Source organism: Oncorhynchus nerka, linkage group LG20, assembly GCF_034236695.1.
Source record: "Oncorhynchus nerka isolate Pitt River linkage group LG20, Oner_Uvic_2.0, whole genome shotgun sequence".
NCBI lineage: Eukaryota > Metazoa > Chordata > Actinopteri > Salmoniformes > Salmonidae > Oncorhynchus > Oncorhynchus nerka.
The window spans coordinates 33,311,035-33,329,530 of NC_088415.1; the positions used below are offsets into that span (position 1 = coordinate 33,311,035).

Genomic DNA, 18,496 nt, shown 5'->3' on the forward strand with positions numbered 1-18,496 from the left:
AATGGTGAAGATGAAGCCATAGGCGATGCGCGGGTCTCAAGATGAGCTACTTTGAAAAACAGTGCTGCTGTTCGCAAAAAAATGGGAGTTGAGAAGAAATGGGTTCTATTGGTTCTACAGACAGATTAGTCTTCTCTTTTCAGCAGTAGGCATTTCCAAACTGTACGTTTTCCCACGATTGTATTTTGAAATGTTCAAAAGGCAACAGATAGCCTCAACCAACCATAGAAATATAATCCATAGATGGCTGTTCCCATTCAAGTCAGGACTGGCAGCCATTGCTAGAGTACCCATGAGTTTAATAGTCAAATTGCCAGGGTAAAGGGTTCCAAAACCCTTCAATGGAATATATGTCTATGCAAAAAGCTGTACATTTGGAGCGCATGCTGGCCAAATTGTGTAATAGTGTGCAACTGCAGCCCACAATTGTTCCTGCATGTGAGTCTTCCATTGGTTCCTGCATGAACCCCCACCCCCCCACTCCATATCTGAGTTTTTTCTCCCCTGCTTACTAGCTTACTCCTCACTAGCTAGCGGTAGACAGTGTCCTTCAGTCCCGCCTACCGAACACCTGCCCTCACCGTTGTTAACAGAAAGAACTGTGGGAAAACAGTGGCTGACAGGTGGGGCGACGGACACTGTCTACCGGTGGCCCTAGCACAGCTGGCGGGAGGCTGGGGCGACACTGTGTGCTAGCTTGCTAGTTAGCTAGGAGAAATATTACCGGAATTATACCGGTATTACCGGTTAAGTACACAAGGGGGTGCCGAAAATGCACAAAAAAAGTCCATTGGGCGTTTATTACCAGAATGCTAGCGAAATTACCACAAGTAATGGCGAATTTCAATAGAGGCTGCTGCTAAATATGCCTATGAGCGCAAACAAAAATAAACGAATTGCAAAGACAGGCAGTTCAGCTCATAAAGTTATACATAGGAGCTACCGAATATCATTTTTTGTGAGTTTGGACATTTACAAGTGAATGTTGAACGAGAGATATTGTGCAATGAACAAAGTTTTGACGCATGATTGTCTATAGGAAGAACAGTACTGGCTCTGGAGCATGTGTATGCTACACATTGGGGTAATGGGTCTGCCTGCTCTGCTTGGAGAAGAGGGGAGAGGAGAAGACGGGCCAAGAAAGGAGGGGGGGGGGGGGGGGGGTGCAAGGAAATCAAGATCGTGGCAGCTTTACAAATAACTTATCCAAATGGCTTTGACTTCTCAAACACGACAGAAAGCAAACAGAATATGATGTCCCTTCACTTGATTAATTCAGCCACTTACTTAGATTAAGTAACAAATTAAATTTAGGGGTTGTGTTAATGCAGAATTCCGCATTTTTCACGCAGGAAAAAGTGTAAACGCAGATGTAAAATGCGTCTTAATGTAATTTCTGCTAGGCATCAGACATATTCATGCTTCATTTGCACTTCCCCACTCAGATGAGAATTCATGAACGGGCATTCAGTGCTCTGACTGATGTGTAGCCACTTTTTCCAGTACTTTTCTCGGGTGTAGCTAGCCAACTTTTCTCTGGTAAAATGCTAGATTAACTTTAAAACATTAGAAAATGTAGCTGGCTACATTCTTTCTATGATAAACATTAGATATATGATGGCCATGTATCATTTTTGCAAAAAAGACCTTGCTTTTTCATTGTAAGCTCATTTACTTGTGAGGCTGCCAGCCAAATAACATTGTACGTCTGTTGTCATCTGGTGAAAATTAAGCTATTTTCTGACGAATGTGTTGCACTAATGTATTTTCTGTGAAGGAAAACTATGGTTGCACTTCCCTGATCACTCTTTTGAAGCAAAAAAACACTTTTGACTTTCAATATAAAACACCATCCCTGTCAATACACAGCTGGATTCACCTGCTCCCGCTTTCTCCCGTTGTGCTATTTACAAACAAACACACGACTGGTACCAAAGACAACCGTGCCCAAAAGGCAGGGTCGAAGGACACCATCTACCGGTTGTCCCCGCCTCCCGCTAGCACAGTAGACGGGAGGCTAGGGCGACACTGTGTACTAGCTAGGTAGATAGGACACTGTGCCGCAAACTAACTTAAACATTTACCAATAGAAGTATAAAGAGGGGTTCCTGCAGATGCAGGAATGCCCACATGCAGGAACGCCCCGAATTGCGAACTGCAATTGCACCCTTCTCAAATTGCGGCCTTCCCGACTGTAGGCAACCAGTAACTACCACAATAAAGGAAACACTTGAGTAAATGAGGGATACAAATAAGATGTTATGGGGTGCATTTTCCTGGCAGGTTTAGGTCCACTTGTAGAATCTATGCCAAGTCGCATTGAAGCGGTTCTGGCAGCTTGTGGTGGCCAAACAACCTTTTAAGACACTATGTTGGTGTTTCCTTTATTTTGGCAGTTACCTGTATTTGCTTGTGGCGACATTATGCTTTCTGTTGTATTTTGAACATTAGTAGCAGGCTCCTGTAGTTGGATATTTAAAAAATACCCCCCAAAAACCTTATTTTTCTTTTATGGGCCAACCAACCCAACACAACATTTAATGATCCTTAGGTGTAGCTGGGTGTTTGATAATACAGTTGCCAAAATGTAGCACTGACCATACTCAGTGGTTGTCTTCTACAGCAATTTTGTAAATCTGATATCAAATTCCAAATGACACATCTCAAAAATACAATGTCTTCTTTAATGTTTCGCAAAGCTCCATCTGTTAATCCTCAGTTATATTTCAGCATGTATTAAAAAAACAGATGAACACTGAAGAGGAGGAGGATTAAAAACTACCTAGAGTGCCCTATTTCATTATGGTTAGCTTCCTCTGTTGTGATCAAGCTTGCCATCTCCTTCCACTGCCGTCCCTCTGACAGACCATTCACTGGCGGCAGAATTAGAGTGCATTCCATTACTCTCTGTATGATAACCACAGTGATGTGACAGAGCTGTTGGTTGCATGACCGCAAATCATAATGCAATACTAATAACAAACTCTTAGGCTGTAAGCAGCAGCAGCAGCTTCCACAACCACTCTCAGAAGCAAAGACAAGTGAAGCATGTTATTAGACCTTCAAAAAACCCACAAATGTGTTTGTGATTAAAACCCACACATACACAGGCTACTGTGGATAACACTGTGAGCCAGGGGAAACAGGCAAAGGTTAGTAGGGCCTATATTATATGTAGATATTATAATTCTAACTAATTGCCCACCACACACTTCTCTGAACTCAGTTATGTCATTGGACCAAAACAAATCCATTGCAACAGGTTCTCAGAAACAAAGTGCTGTGTGAATATTTAAGATACTCTTTAAAGAGGTAGGGTTTCAGAGGTTTTCGGAAGGTGGGCAGAAACTCTACTGTCCTAGCACCAGGGGGAAGCTTGTTCCACCACTGGGGTGCCAGGACAGAGAAGAGCGTTTACTGGGCTGAGTGGGAGCTGAACCCCTGGAGGGGTGGGAGGGCCATGAGAGAAAGATGGTGTAAGAACGGAGTGCTTGGGTTGGAGTGCGGAGTTTGAGCAGATCCTGACCCACGGACATGACACTGAGAAATTGAACTAATCCAAGATCAGTGACAGAATGACATTGTGCGGGAGAACAAATAAATGGGTGAAGGCAGGAAACAGTTCGTGTTAAGAGACTTGGATGCACAGCACGCTCTCTTTGAATGTTGGCGCCAGCTTTACAATAGCTTTTCCTCGAAGAGATTATGTGGGCACTTGTAGTGCGTGTTTTAGCACTGCAAGGGCCTCCTCCTTTGGGCTCCCGAGTGGCACAGCGGTCTAAGGCACTGCATCTCAATGCTAGAGGTGTCACTACAGACCCTGGTTTGATTCCAGTCTGTATGACAACCGGCCATGATTGGGAGTCCCATTGGGCGGCGCACAATTGTCGTTTGGGTTTGGCTGGGGTAGGCTGTCATTGAAAATAAGAATTTAACCACTAGACTACCTTAATAAAGAGAAGTGTAATTCAAGTATAAACTCAGTTTGTGTCAACAAGAAAGATTATTTTTAGTCATCTGATATTGAACAGTTCCTGTTGAAAGACTCAACTCCAAGGTAGGAAAGTGCATGGAGTCCGCTAATAAAAAGCAAACCCTTACAGCTCCTTACACCGCACTAAATTGGATTATGCCCCTTACTGCATCGTCTCCCTCCTCTGCAGCCAAATCACTGAATCGCTGACAGACGTGCAGAGGGTGTGGTTCAACCCACTGACGGCAGAGCTCAACATAGCACCATGGACAGCTCCACCCAAGTGACGGAGGACAGAACAAACGGCCGTCTACCTTCCCTTCCTTTGCATCAATAAACTATGCTGAGGCAGTTGATCCCCTCGTAGACCTTGTTGACACCCTGATGAGGGAGGCATGAACAACCCATTTCTCTGAAGGACCTGACGTCCCCTCATTTATTGCCCAGTTCTCAGTTGTAGGCTACCTCCTACAAGACCTTGCTCTGTGAATAAGGATTTAATAACATCACACCCCACGGTTGTTTCATCAGCCATAACTAGTGGTGCAGAAGAATCACTAATGATATAAACATCCCCAAACTGCATAAATGTTTATACATGTGCATTCTACCGGTCTATCTTGTGTTTTGACTGCACTTAGACAGACACTACATGACCAAAAGTATGTGGACATCTGTATGTGGACACCTGCTCGTTGAACATCAATCATGGGCATTGTTAGCAACTGAGGTTATTCTTCAATAACACAGACAGCAAAGCAAATCAGGGGGAGAAAATATATTTATTTGAGCAGGACAAATCATAGGTGCTATGCTGAAAAGTAGACGTTCAGTCTTCCCTTGTCCTTCAGTTTTTCTCCACAGAACAAAGGACAGGATGCCACTTATAACCCCCCACCCTAGTCTGGGGTTGACCAATCAGAAGTAATGGCCCAAAAAAAAGTATCCCACTCCAGACTCAATGTACAGACCAATGAAAACGTGGCCCACGTAGCACATGTAGCTCTGAGTTCATGACTGACATCCCACAGATCCTAACTGAAAACTAACTCCTACTGATTGTAAATCCTAGTCCTCTCATCCTCTGAGTTGTGTATTTATCTTCAAAATATTCTTATAGCATTAATATGGAGTTGGTCCCCCCTTTGCTGCTAGAACAGCCTCCACTCTTCTGGGAAGGCTTTCCACTAGATGTTAGAACATTGCTGTGGGGACTTGCTTCTATTCAGCCACAAGCACATTAGTGAGGTTGGGCACTGATGTTGGCCGATTAGGCCCGGTTCGCAGTCGGCGTTCCGATTCATCCCAAAGGTGTTCGATGAGGTTGAGGTCAGGGCTCTGTGCAGGGCAGTCAAGTTCTTCCACACCGATCTCGATAAACCATTTCTGTATGAACCTCGCTTTGCTTTGGGGCATTGTCATGCTGAAATAGGAAAGAGCCTTCCCCAAACTGTTGCCACAAAGTTGGAAGCACAAAATCGTCTGGAATGTCATTGTATGCTGTAGTGTTCAGATTTCCCTTCACTGGAACTAAGGCGCCTAGCCCGAACCATGAAAAACAGCCGCAGACCATTAATCCTCCTCCACCAAACTTTACAGTTGTCACTATGTATTGGGGCAGGTAGCGTTCTCCTGGCATCCCCCAAACCCAGATTCGTCCGTTAGACTGCCAGATGGTGAAGCGTGACTGCTCTAGCGTCCAATAGCAGAGAGCTTTACATCATTCCAGCTGACGCTTGGTATTACGCATGGTGATCTTAGACTTGTGTGCGGCTGCTCGGCCATGGAAACCCATTTCATGAAGCTCCCGAGAAACAGTTCTTGTGCTGATGTTGGTTCCAGCAGCAGTTTGGAACTCGGTAGTGAGTGTTGCAACCGAGGACAGACAATGTTTACGTGTTACTCGCTTCAGCACTCAGCGGTCCAGTTCTGTTAGCTTGTGTGGCCTACCACTTCGTGGCTGAGCCGTTATTGCTCCTAGACATTTCCACTTCAGAATAACAGCATTTACAGGTGACCTGGGCAGCTCTACCAGGGCAGGAATTTGATTAATTGACTTGTTGGAAGTCACTGAGCTCTTCAGTAAGGCCATTCTACTGCCAATGCTTGTCTATGGATATTGCATGGCTGTGTGCTCGATTTTATACACCTGTCAGCAACGGGTCTGGCCGAAATAGCTGAATCCACTCATTTGAAGAGGTGTCCACATACACTATGTATACAAAAGTATTTGCTTGAGACACTTGATAGGAAATACAATTCCATCAATGCCAATAATATTGTTGATTCGTGAGAGAGGAGCGGCAGAGATTCCACCAAGAAAAACAATAAGGCTTTCAAATACAGTAGCGATGGCTCCTCACTGTGATATGACAGGCTATTACATAACGTCAGAACGGAATGCCCTCATTAGTATGCCATACCCTAATCTGCCTCCTGATTTTCTGGCATTACATTGTACAAATGTTGCACATGGGGGACCTGATAGCCTACTAAACAATAAACATAGACTACTATTCGTCGACTGCTTTATGGAATAGTATTCAGAAGCATCATTGCGAACTTGTTTATTCGTCCAGGCTACCTCCATGGTCTTGTTTATCTCACTGTTAGTTAGTGCTAGGAGGGAGCATAAATGGCAATCTAACAACCTTGACCACCAAAAAGGACGTGTGATGGTAGCATCTGCGGCCAATAGCCTGCAGTACTTTCTTCTAAATTAATTTTATTCGATCTATTCATACACAGGTTAAATTACATTGTTACAATTACCCATAAGAAAAGGCTTAGCCATAATGCTTCAATTTGACAAGGAAAACAGGAGCATATAGCCTGTAAACGGCTAATTTATTATCATTGTGTGATCAAAGAGGAAACATCTGCATGGTGGGAAACAATCTGTTGTAGAATATTATGTAATACAAATATATAATTCACGTAGCCTAAAGCAATAAGACAATTGCCAAATACGACATAAAGCAAACCAAATTTTCCAGATGACAAGTGAAAACATAAAACAGCAGTATTATACCCTTTACAACATACAAAACAACAACATACTAGGCTAGATCAAGGTCTTGACCATTTAATAACAATGCATTCGTATATGCGTTTCATAATTATGAAGAATATGTCGTCAAGAGATAAAAAAAACGTTTAAACAACACTGGATTGCAATCTAACGTTGGTCAGGTAAATTCATGTAAACGGTGGGAACCATGCGAGGAAGATTCCTTCATCCCCGTTTCCCTTTGCTAGTAGGCTACACAGCGTTATCTAATCATCGACACTATGTAACGTCCACAACGGACAAACTTGTACGGTTGACTTACCAGGGTGTTCGCGTGTTATCCAAATATTTCAGAATTTTTATCAGTTCTCTTTTTTGCAATGACAGAAGGCGACCCTTCTTTTGCAAGAGCCTCTGCATCTGCGAGATCACGATGCACGCAGCAAGGGGGAGCTGCAAAGCACCCGTGCACATTGGGGGATGGTCCAACGAAGTCATTTGCCTCATTAAATACTTCAATATTGTCCACCATTAGAGTACTGTCATGAAAATAATAGGGCGGATTGGAAACAGTTTGGTCGTTCTACAGTTACTTCGATATAGACACATTGTAGGCTATGGTGTGTTATGAATAGAGAGTGCTGCGAGGCTATGGCCCATGGGTGCAGTCAAGATTGTCGACATATTGATAATTGCAAATGTTTTGAATAGCCCTTAAATATGACTTAAATGTCTCAACGGGCATAGCACAACTAGATGGAATTTTGATAGTTAAGTGTAGACATCCACTTTAGCTTTGAAATTAAATGACACTCTAAATTACTGTTTTTCTCTCAAAGAATTGACTAACGCCTCAATTACACCGATAGGGTTTTGCGCAAAATAGTATGCAGCATCCAATCAAATCAAAGTTTATTTGTCAAGTGCGCCGAATACAACAGGTGTAGATCTTACAGTGAAATGCTTACCTACAAGCCCTTAACCAAAAGTGCAGTGGTACCTGTACAGAGTGGTGCACCAGTAAGTCGGGCTATTTTAGGTAATATGTACATGTAGGATTATTTAAAGTGACTATGCATAGATGATAAACAGAGAGTAGCAGCAGCGTCAAAGAGGGTTTGGGGGGACACAATGCATAGTCAGGGTAGCCATTTGATTAGCTGTTCAGGAGTCTTATGACTTGGGGGTAAATGCTGCTGAGAAGCCTTTTGGTTCTAGACTTGGCACTCCGGTACCGCTTGCCATGCGGTAGTAGAAATAATAGTCTATGACAGGGGTGGCTGGAGTCTACCCTCTGTAGTGCCTTGCGGTCAGAGGCCGAGCAATTGCCGTACCAGGCAGTGATACAACCAGGCTCTTGATGTTGCAGCTGTAGAACCTTTTGAGGATCTTAGGACCCATGCCAAAGCTGTTTAGTTTCCTGAGGGCGGAATAGGCTTTGTCGTGCCCTCTTCACGACTGTCTTGGTGTGCTTGGACCATTCTAGTTTGTTAGTGATGTGGACACTATGGAACTTGAAGCTCTCAACCTGCTCCACTACAGCATCGTCGATGAGAATGGGGGTGTGCTCGGTCCTCCTTTTCCTGTAGTCCACAATCATCTCCTTTGTCTTGATTACGTTGATAGGTTGTTATTCTGGCACCACCTGGCCAGGTATCTGACATCCTCCCTATAGGCTGTCTCATCATTGTCAGTGATCAGGCCTACCACTGTTGTGTCATCTGCAAACTGAATGGTGTTGGAGTCGTGCCTGGCCATGCAGTCGTGGGTGAACAGGGAGCACAGGAGGGGACTGAGCACGCACCCCTGAGGGGCTCCAGTGTTGAGGATCAGCATGACAGATGTGTTGTTACCTACCCTTACCACCTGGGGGAGGCCCGTCAGGAAGTCCAGGATCCAGTTGCAGAGGGAGGTGCTTAGTCCCAGGATCCCTAGCTTAGTGATGAGCTTTGAGGGCACTATGGTGTTGAACACTGAGCTGTAGTCAATGAATAGCATTCTAACATAGGTATTCCTTTAGTCCATGTGGGAAAGGGCAGTGTGGAGTACAATAGATATTGCATCATCTGTGGATCTGTTTGAGCGGTATGCAAAATGGAGTGGGTCTAGGGTTTCTTGGATAATGGTGTTAATGTGAGCCATGACCAGCCTTGCAGAGCAGATCATGGCTACGGACTTGAGTGCTACGGGTCTGTAGTCATTTAGGCAGGTTACCTTAGTGTTCTTGGGCACAGGGACTATGGTGGTCTGCTTCAATCAGGGACATGTTGAAAATGTCAGTGAAGTCACCTGCCAGTTGGTCAGCACATGCCCGGGGCCGTCCTGGTAATCCGTCTGGCCCAGCGGCCTTGTGAATGTTGACCTGTTTAAAGGTCTTACTCATGCCGGCTACGGAGAGCGTGATCACACAGTCGTCCAGAACAGCTGATGCTCTCATGCACGCCTCAGTGTTGCTTGCCTCGAAGCAAGCATAGAAGTGATTTAACTCATCTGGTTGGCTCGTGTCACTGGGCAGCTCGCGGCTGTGCTTCCCTTTGTAGTCTGTAATAGTTTGCAGGCCCTACTTCATCCGATGAACGTCAGAGCCGTGTAGTACGATTCAATCTTAGTCCTGTATTGGCGCTTTGCCTGTTTGATGGTTTGTCAAGGGGGTAGCGGGATTTCTTATAAGCGTCCGGGTTAGAGTCCCGCTCCTTGAAGGCAGCAAGCTCAGTGTGGATGTTGCCTGTAATCCATGGTTTCTGGTTGGGGTATGTACGCACAGTCACTGTGGGGACGACGTTGTCTTTGCACTTATTGATGAAGCCAGTGACTGATGTGGTGTACTCCTCAATGCCATCGGAAGAATACAGGAACAAATTCCAGTCTTCCAGACCGAGTCACTGGTGCTTCCTGCTTTAGTTTTTGCTTGTAAGCAGGAACCAGGAGGATGGAATTATGGTCAGATTTTCTAAATGGGGGGGGCGAGAGAGAGCTTTGTATGCGTCTCTGTGTTTGGTGTAAAGGTGGTCTAGAGTTTTTTTCCCCTGGTTGCACATCTAACATCCTGTAGAATGTAGGTAAGACTGATTTGAGTCTTCCTGCATTAAAGTCCCCGGCCACTAGGAGTGCTGCCTCTGGGTGGGCGTTTTCCTGTTTGCTTATTTCGTTATACAGCTGACTGAGTGCGGGTTTAGTGCCAGCAGCCGTCTGTGGTGGTAAATAAACAGCCACGATGAAAACTCTCTTGGCAAATAGTGTGGTCTACAGCTTATCATGAGATACTCTACTTCAAGCGAGCAAAATCTAGAGACTTCCTTCGATTTCGTGCACCAGCTGTTGTTTACAACAGGGGGACGGTGCACACAGACCGTCCCATCATGTGGTTGTGTGTGCACAAAAGTGCAACAATCACCTTCTGCTACCATTTCTGTCAAGCCATCCATGCCTCTATCACACCGAGAGTGAATTTGCATTTTGGTACACCAGAAGTACATTAATTTCCAATTGAAAGCTGTTTTGCCTTGCATCATTGCATTACATTTACATTTAAGTCATTTAGCAGACGCTCTTATCCAGAGCGACTTACAAATTGGTGCTTTCACCTTATGACATCCAGTGGAACAGCCACTTTACAATAGTGCATCTAAGTCTTTTAAGGGGGGTGAGAAGGATTACTTTATCCTATCCTAGGTATTCCTTAAAGAGGTGGGGTTTCAGGTGTCTCCGGAAGGTGGTGATTGACTCCGCTGTCCTGGCGTCGTGAGGGAGTTTGTTCCACCATTGGGGGGCCAGAGCAGCGAACAGTTTTGACTGGGCTGAGCGGGAACTGTACTTCCTCAGTGGTAGGGAGGCGAGCAGGCCAGAGGTGGATGAACGCAGTGCCCTTGTTTGGGTGTAGGGCCTGATCAGAGCCTGGAGGTACTGAGGTGCCGTTCCCCTCACAGCTCCGTAGGCAAGCACCATGGTCTTGTAGCGGATGCGAGCTTCAACTGGAAGCCAGTGGAGAAAGCGGAGGAGCGGGGTGATGTGAGAGAACTTGGGAAGGTTGAACAAGAACTTGGGAAGGTTGAACAATTGCGTTGCAGAGGCAGTTCCAGTGCGTTCTGTGTGGTGTATATGTTAGATTTATCAAAAGGTATGTGTCAAACTGTGTGTAGACTGCTTGACAGAAATGGTAGCAGAAGGTGAATGTTGCATAAATATCCAGATGATGCTGCATACCATTTTGCGCAATAAAGCTTGAGGCGCTGTGCATACAGTTTGATGCATACAGATTCGATAAATCCAACCATAGCCAATCATTGCCTTGACAAAAGCTGAAACAGGCAGGTATTTACATCCACTCAGAACATTACTACTTTTTGCAAATATCTTAAAGTACATTACATAATTAACCTATGAACTGTAGACTAATCATGACTGCTGATGATGTGACGTCACCAAAAATATAGAAAACCATGTACCCTGAAAAATACATGTACCCTGAAAACCATAACACTCAAACCAAATGGTATACGCACACCCGCACAAAAACATATTGAATAATCAGGGACGTTTTAATTTCTCACCGCTGCGCTGGATACCACATCAATACGCATGCGTCGGTCTCTCCGGCTCCGGTCTCAAAACGAGAATCAAGGTAGAAAAGCGGCCTACTTTGATTATTCTGTATTATCTCAAACATCGTACGAAATGGCGTTGTCATAAATTAAAGTCGTGTTTGAATTGTGCTTCTTTAAATAGTCGAACGTCTATTTATGCTTGAATGTTGTTTTTTGGCCCTAAACGTCTGTTTCTAGCTAATGTTAGCTTCACGACTGATAACTATGTGGCGGCAGCTAGCTTGCCAAGTGTTCTCCACTGATACAATAACACGATTTAGCATTACTGTGGTGGCTTTATAACTAGCTAACTATAGCGTTCGAGTATATCCCGGTTTATTCCTTTAAACATTTATCGAGGGACCCAGGAAGTAACTAATGGGTTAACATTAGCTAACTAACCAGCTGAGAACGTTAACAAAGCGAGTAACAAGCAGCTAGCTCTAGCCACTAATTAGCTAGCGAACTATGCCAAATTGCCTTGACACAGACGAGTCCTCAACCTTTCTACCATATTGTTCGTATATTCTGTGTGGTCTATTGGATGCTAGCTAGCTGTCCCAAGCTAGAAATGTTTGCTGCCAACTAGTTAGCGGTAGCTCACTAAGTCAAGTTAGTTACACGTCTTGAATTTCCGGATACACACCAAGAATCAGACATTTGATATTATTTTGATGCCGGCAGTGGGTCAGGTAAGCTGCAGTATGCCGCATTCAGGTGCTGGTTGGAACTAGGAAACTTGGAAATGTCCGATTTGATAACTGGTTGAACGCAGCAGGTGTATAAATGCGACCAGTTTGCAGGAACCCCTCTTTATACTTCTGTTGGTCCGTTTTTTAAATTGTTTAATCTTAGGACAGGCGGGAGGCAGGGGTGCTCCAGTAGCTTTTTTTTGTTTTGCTTTTGCTCACTTTAATACATTTATTTATTAACAAATATCAACAAACAAAAGAGGAATAGTCACATGCAAACAAGCATACAAACAAACGATTTACATTGCCAGGAATACTAAACAAACAAATCATATTCATTAATACAAGTTTTAATTGCATTTTTGTTTTTCGTTTTAGTTAGTGGTGCCATATTGTTGAAACTCATTAAGTGAAAAAAGTTAGGTTTTGAATTAGACAATTTGCATTTGTGAATATGAAATTTACCTAGTATTATTAGCAGTTGAATTAAATATACTACATCTTTATGTCAGAATTTCTGAAATAAATCATATCAAAACCATGAAATAGTACAACCGGTCCTATTTTTTTTGTAACAAAATTATGTATGTCAATCCAAAACATTCTACTATAAATACAGGCAAAGAACAAATGCAAAATTGTCTCCTCCATTCCACAGAAATCACAGTTGTATACAATATTCAGCTTGATGTGCTCCAGTAGGTGACAATGCACAATAACTGTTGGTTGACAGCCGCAGATAAACCCCATAGAAGAAGGGACGACAAAGATAGCTAGCTAGCTAGCTGTACACCAGTAGACAAGATCATTTGCCCCTGCCTGTCGGGCACTGTTTTCACACAGTTCTGTTCAGGACTGCGAGGGCTGTCGGGAGTGAAGGACACTGCTAGCTTAGCCAGCTACACCTAGGGAGGACTCTGGTACACTGGAGGAGGGTGTAACACTGGTAGATAACTAGCATGCTAGGTAGCCCACGGTGTCGCCCAAAGATTTGAATAACTAACCGAGCCTGTTGTTTCCAATGGGAGTAAATTAATCATAGTGGGCAGAACAAGCAAGTAGTTGGGCAGAGCCAAAGACGAGCTAGTGAGGTCCTATTCGTATGGTCTAGGATTTATTTGCATATTTCTGGTAGGGATCGCCTACTCTGAAGTGTGCGTTTGCAATAACTCAATTACAGGCTGACTACACCGCTCGCGTCACGTGTGCGAGCGTTGCAAAATACATTTAGAAATCTATATTATTGCATTATTGCACCCACACTGCTCGCACACGCCAATGATCGTCTGCGTTGCCAAACGCTAAAATAGAAGTAAGCTGTGTGAAGCAGATCGAGCTGCAAGTCCTGCCTCTCCCATCTCCTCATTGGTTTATAGAAGCAGGTACCCACGTGCCATCTCCTCATTGGTTATACCCACATGGGTGACTGAAAGACGAACAAGGTCAGTGCCGGTAATGCACCTAATTTATGAAAGTTGCCAATCGCAATATAAAGTCGAGAAGAAAAAGCCTGGGAGGAGAGATGACTAGAAATGATTCGGTTGACCGTTTTATGTGTGGATTAATTGTCGGAGTAGAGGACCTTGTGCATTTCAAGTAAAATAACATCTCAATTTTACTAGGCAAGTCAGTTAAGAACAAATTCTTATTTTCAATGACGGGCTATGACGAACTGCCTGTTCAGGGGCAGAACGACAGATTTGTACCTTGTCAGCTCGGGGATTTGAACTTGCAACCTTTCGGTTACTAATCCAACACTGTAACCACTAGGCTACCCTGCCACCCCAATGTTTATATCCCAGGACAAATTAGCTATCAACAGCAAGCTAGCTAAATAAGACAACTTCGCTAGCAAGTGCTAGCTTGCTAAATTGTAATAAATGTTTAATGCTTTTTGACCTGTCCCCAAATTTATGTAATTGGTTCAGAGTTTGTTTTGATATTTTAACCTGCATGTTGTGATCGCGTGTGGGGGGACAAAATAAATGTATGCACGATGGCGCACGCGCACAGCCGGTTTGGGTTCTGTGTTATTCTAAACAATGCAAAGGGTAAAGTCTACAAAACGCAGTCCACTCTGTTTGTTACAGATTCAAGTTTTGGAAAATTGTAATTGTTTGGAGATCAAATGTTTTATTTATGAGAACATTTTCAGAATGTTATCCAAAATCCATCTCGCTCAATCTTCTCCCAATGCCAGTCCCTGGGCTTCCTCTCATCACCATATTTGGAAGTGAGTGGAAACGCCAACCGGATGCTTCACATTTATACATCTGGTGAAATATCTGGCTCATTGTTCTATCTGTGGTATTGTCCTAGCCTTCTGTCTCCTTTGCTAGCGGGAGGCGTGGATGACGGGTAGACAGGTTTTCTCCGGTACACAGCGGGGGGAGGCGAGGGCAACACCGTGTACTAACTTGCAAGCTAGCACAGAGTGTCGCCTTGGGGGTGACAGGTAGACAGTGTCCTTCGCCCCCGCTTGTCGGGCACTGTTTTCCTCAGTTCTGTTAATGACGTTGAGGGCAGGTGGGAGAGAAGGACACTGTCTACCGATGTTTCTCCCGATCAAAACTGAAAGCGCGAACCACTGCATTTAACCACGGCAAGTTGAATGCAGTAATATGGTTGAATACACAGTGCAGTAAGTCGATCAAACAGGAAAAACGTCAGTACAGAGACAAAGTGGAGTCACAATTCAACGGCTCAGACACGAGACGTATGTGGCAGGGACTCCAGACAATCACGGATTAGAAAGGGAAAATCAGTCACGTCACAGACACTGACATCTTGCTCCCGGACAAGCTAAACACCTTCTCCTGCTTTGAGGATAACACTGTGCCACCGACACGGCCTGCTCCCGAGGACTGTGAGCTCTCGTTCTCTGTGGCCGACGTGAGTAAGACATTTTAAGCATGTTAACCCTCACAAAGCTGCCGGCCCAGACGGCATCCCTAGCCGCGTCCTCAGAAGATGTGCAGACAAGCTGGCTGGAGTGTTTACGGACACATTCAATTGCTCCCTGTCCCAGTCTGCTGTTCTCACCAGCTTCCAGATGTCCACCATTGTTCCTGTACTCAATAAAGCAAAGGTAACTGAACTAAATGACTATCACCCCATAGCACTCACTTCTGTCATCATGAAGTGCTTTGAGAGGCAAGTTAAGGATCGTATCACCTCCACCTTACCTGTCACCCTAGACCCACTTTAATTTGCATACTGCCCCAATAGATCCACAGACGATGCAATCGCACTTCCCTATCCCATCTGGACAAGAGGAATACCTATGCGAGAATGCTGTTCATTGACTACAGCTCAGCCTTCAACACCATAGTGTCCTTCAAACTCATCACTAAGCTCAGGGCCCTGGGTCTGAACCCTGTCCTGTGCAACTGAGTCCTGGACTTCCTGACGGGCTGCCCCCAGGTGGTGAAGGTAGGAAACATCACTTCCACTACGCTGATCCTCAACACTTGGGCCCCACAAGGGTGTGAGTTCAGCCCCCTCCTGTACTCATTGTTCACCCATGACTACGTGGCCACGTACGTCTCCAACTCAATCATCAAGTTTGCAGACGACACAAAGTGTGAGTAGTGGGCCTGATTACCAACAATGATGAGCCTACAGGGAGGAGGTGAGGGCCCTGGCGGAGTGGTGCCAGGAAAATAATCTTTCCCTCAACGTCAAGAAAACTGGAACTGATTGTGGACTTCAAGAGACAGCAGAGGGAGCACGCCCCCATCCACATCGACGCGACCGCAGTGGAGAAGGTGAAAAGCTTCAAGTTCCTTGGCCTCCATATCACTGACAATCTGAAATGGTCCACCCACACAGACAGTGCGGTGAAGGAGGCACAACAGCACCTCTTCAACCTCAGGCTGAAGAAGTTTGGCTTGGCCCCATAGACCCTCACAAACTTTTACAGATGCACCATAAAAAGTGGTTACTCAACACTGCACCTGAGAGGCTGCTGCCCTATGTAAATATAAATGGAATCACTGGTCACTTTAATCATGTCTACATACTGTTTTATTCATTATGTATATTCTGTATTCTACTGTATTCTACTCAGTGCCACTCCAACATTGCTCTTCCTAATATTTCTTAATTCCATTATTTTATTTGTATATTTGTGTGTATTGATGTGAATTGTTAGATACTACTGCACTTTTGGAGCTAGGAATACAAACATTTCTCTAGACCCGCAATAACATCTGCTAAATAGGTGTATGTGACCAATAAAGTGTGATTTGATAGCTAGCAAGGACTCCTTTTTTTGGGGGGGGTTTCATGCAGGAACCAATGGGGAAATGACAGAGTTCCGACTAGCACGTGAACGCAGCATTCGTATGACCATTATCTTATTACACTTCATGGAGGTCTCAACGGCACAGCTGATGCATGTTGACATGAGCAACATGAGCTTAGCATGTTCAACAGGTGACGGACATGTTCTTCTCCTCCCCTCCAGATGCTGATGCCCAAGAAGAATCGTATAGCCATCTACGAGCTACTCTTCAAGGAGGGGGTGATGGTGGCCAAAAAGGATGTGCATCTGGCTAAGCACCCGGAGCTGGCCGATAGGAATGTGCCCAACCTTCACGTAATGAAGGCCATGCAGGTTAGATGTTATACTTTCTTCTGGTGCCTCATATAGTGTTACATGATGGAGAATGAAAATAGAGACTTAAGATGGGATAAACTTTATTGTCCCCAAGGGGAAATTTGTCTTTGACACGCAATAAACTGGGGCGGCAGGTAGCCTAGTGGTTAGAGCGTTGGGCCAGTAACTGAGCTGACAAGGTAAAAAATCTGTCATCTCTGCCCCTAAGCAAGGCAATTAACCCACTGTTCCCTGGGCACCGAAGACGTGGATGTCGATTAAGGCAGCCCCTCGCACCTCTCTGATTCAGAGGGGTTCGGTTAAATGCGTTCGTCACATTTTAGTTGAAGGTATTGAGTTGTACAACTGACTAGGTATCCCCCTTTCCCCTAGCAGAATATGTCCTCAACTGTTGCCCTTGTCCTCAACTTGACTGTGACTCTCCCTCTGCAGTCTCTGAAGTCAACTGGGTACGTGAAGGAGCAGTTTGCCTGGCGCCACTTCTACTGGTACCTGACCAATGAGGGCATCCAGTACCTGAGGGACTTCCTGCATCTGCCCCCAGAGATTGTTCCCGCCACTCTGCGTCGTCAGATGCGCCCTGAGACCGCCCGGCCCAGGCCTAAAGGTAGTCTGCATATCATGACCATGTCTGTGTCACCTGGGGCCTGTTCGGGAGGGTTCAAAGTTCAGATATAAATATATATTGTTGAACAGATATGATTGTCATGTAGAATAGAGGATCATAGCCACTCTTCATTCTATTTATTTGATTTTTGTATTGTACTTCCATTAGTAATCCAGGGTTTACTGTTTCCTGTAGTCAGTCAGCAGGTTCCCTTCATGGATGAATAGTGGTGAATGTTGTGGGTGTTATAGTAGTGTGCAGATCAGAGGAGTGGTGTAAAACATATCCTTCTGTTTCAGGTATGGAGGGTGAGAGAGGTGAGCGGCCAGCTAGGTTTAACCGTGAAGGAGGAGACCGAGACAACTACAGACGTTCTGCTGCACCACGTGAGTACTCAAGCCACCTGTTTATTACGTTCAATAATGATGCACCAATATGGAAACACTGAGCCGATGCTAATATTTGCTTTGCCATGGTGGCTGATAGGGCATTGCAGCAAATGGTAAACTTTATGTAAATGACCTGAATCTCTACTTGTCTGATGATCATACTTTTTGTCCTTTTAGCTGGTGCAGACAAGAAGGCTGAAGCAGGCGCTGGTGCAGCTACTGAGTTCCAATTCGTAAGTAAAGTATTTAAAATCAATAATGGGTGCCATGTCTTATTGTAGCCTAATGCCCACTTGTCAATTGAGATCTTCAATGATTGAAAATTTACCAACTGGTATTGTGTGTTGCAGAGAGGCGGATTTGGACGTGGCAGAGGACAGCAACCACCACAGGAGTAAAAGACTGACTCTGTTCTTGTACAGTATAATAAAAGGGGATTGCTGTAATCTCAGTGTGTCATGAATTTCTAATGGCATTGGATGGTGATCATAAGATATATACACTTCACAGGAGGTTGGTGGCACCTTAATTGGGGAAGATGGGCTTGTGGTAAATGGAATGGTATCCATGAGTTTGATGCCATTCCATTCGCTCTGTTGCAGCCATTGTTATGAGGCGTCC

General features: G+C 44.7%; 2 protein-coding genes across 4 annotated transcripts in view; one reads left to right on the top strand and one right to left on the bottom strand.

Annotated features, from left to right (window-relative positions):
* The window catches only part of LOC115102310 (protein kinase C and casein kinase substrate in neurons protein 1-like), a 60,909-nt gene extending 53,451 nt beyond the window's left edge, over nt 1–7,458 (bottom strand). For all 3 annotated transcript variants that reach the window (XM_029622133.2, XM_029622130.2, XM_029622132.2), the window contains exon 1: nt 7,306–7,458. The gene's annotated coding sequence lies outside the window, so the exon portion shown is untranslated. The remainder of the gene's footprint in view (nt 1–7,305) is intronic.
* Nucleotides 7,459–11,454: 3,996 nt separating this feature from the next.
* Nucleotides 11,455–18,321, top strand: LOC115102312 (small ribosomal subunit protein eS10). The gene is made up of 6 exons (XM_029622135.1): nt 11,455–11,604; nt 16,727–16,876; nt 17,312–17,486; nt 17,786–17,872; nt 18,053–18,108; nt 18,226–18,321. The coding sequence occupies exons 1-6, from the start codon at nt 11,473–11,475 to the stop codon at nt 18,271–18,273; spliced, it is 648 nt and encodes a 215-aa protein (XP_029477995.1). The 5' UTR covers nt 11,455–11,472; the 3' UTR covers nt 18,274–18,321.
* Nucleotides 18,322–18,496: the final 175 nt, after the last annotated feature.

Bases quoted from the DNA above. Each gene is read 5' to 3' on its own strand.
- LOC115102312 (XM_029622135.1), top strand. From the start codon at position 11,473: ATGGTATACGCACACCCGCACAAAAACATATTGAATAATCAGGGACGT. The intron at 17,487-17,785 runs GTAGTCTGCATA...CTTCTGTTTCAG, and splicing joins CGCCCGGCCCAGGCCTAAAG to GTATGGAGGGTGAGAGAGGT. The intron at 17,873-18,052 runs GTGAGTACTCAA...TTGTCCTTTTAG, and splicing joins CAGACGTTCTGCTGCACCAC to CTGGTGCAGACAAGAAGGCT.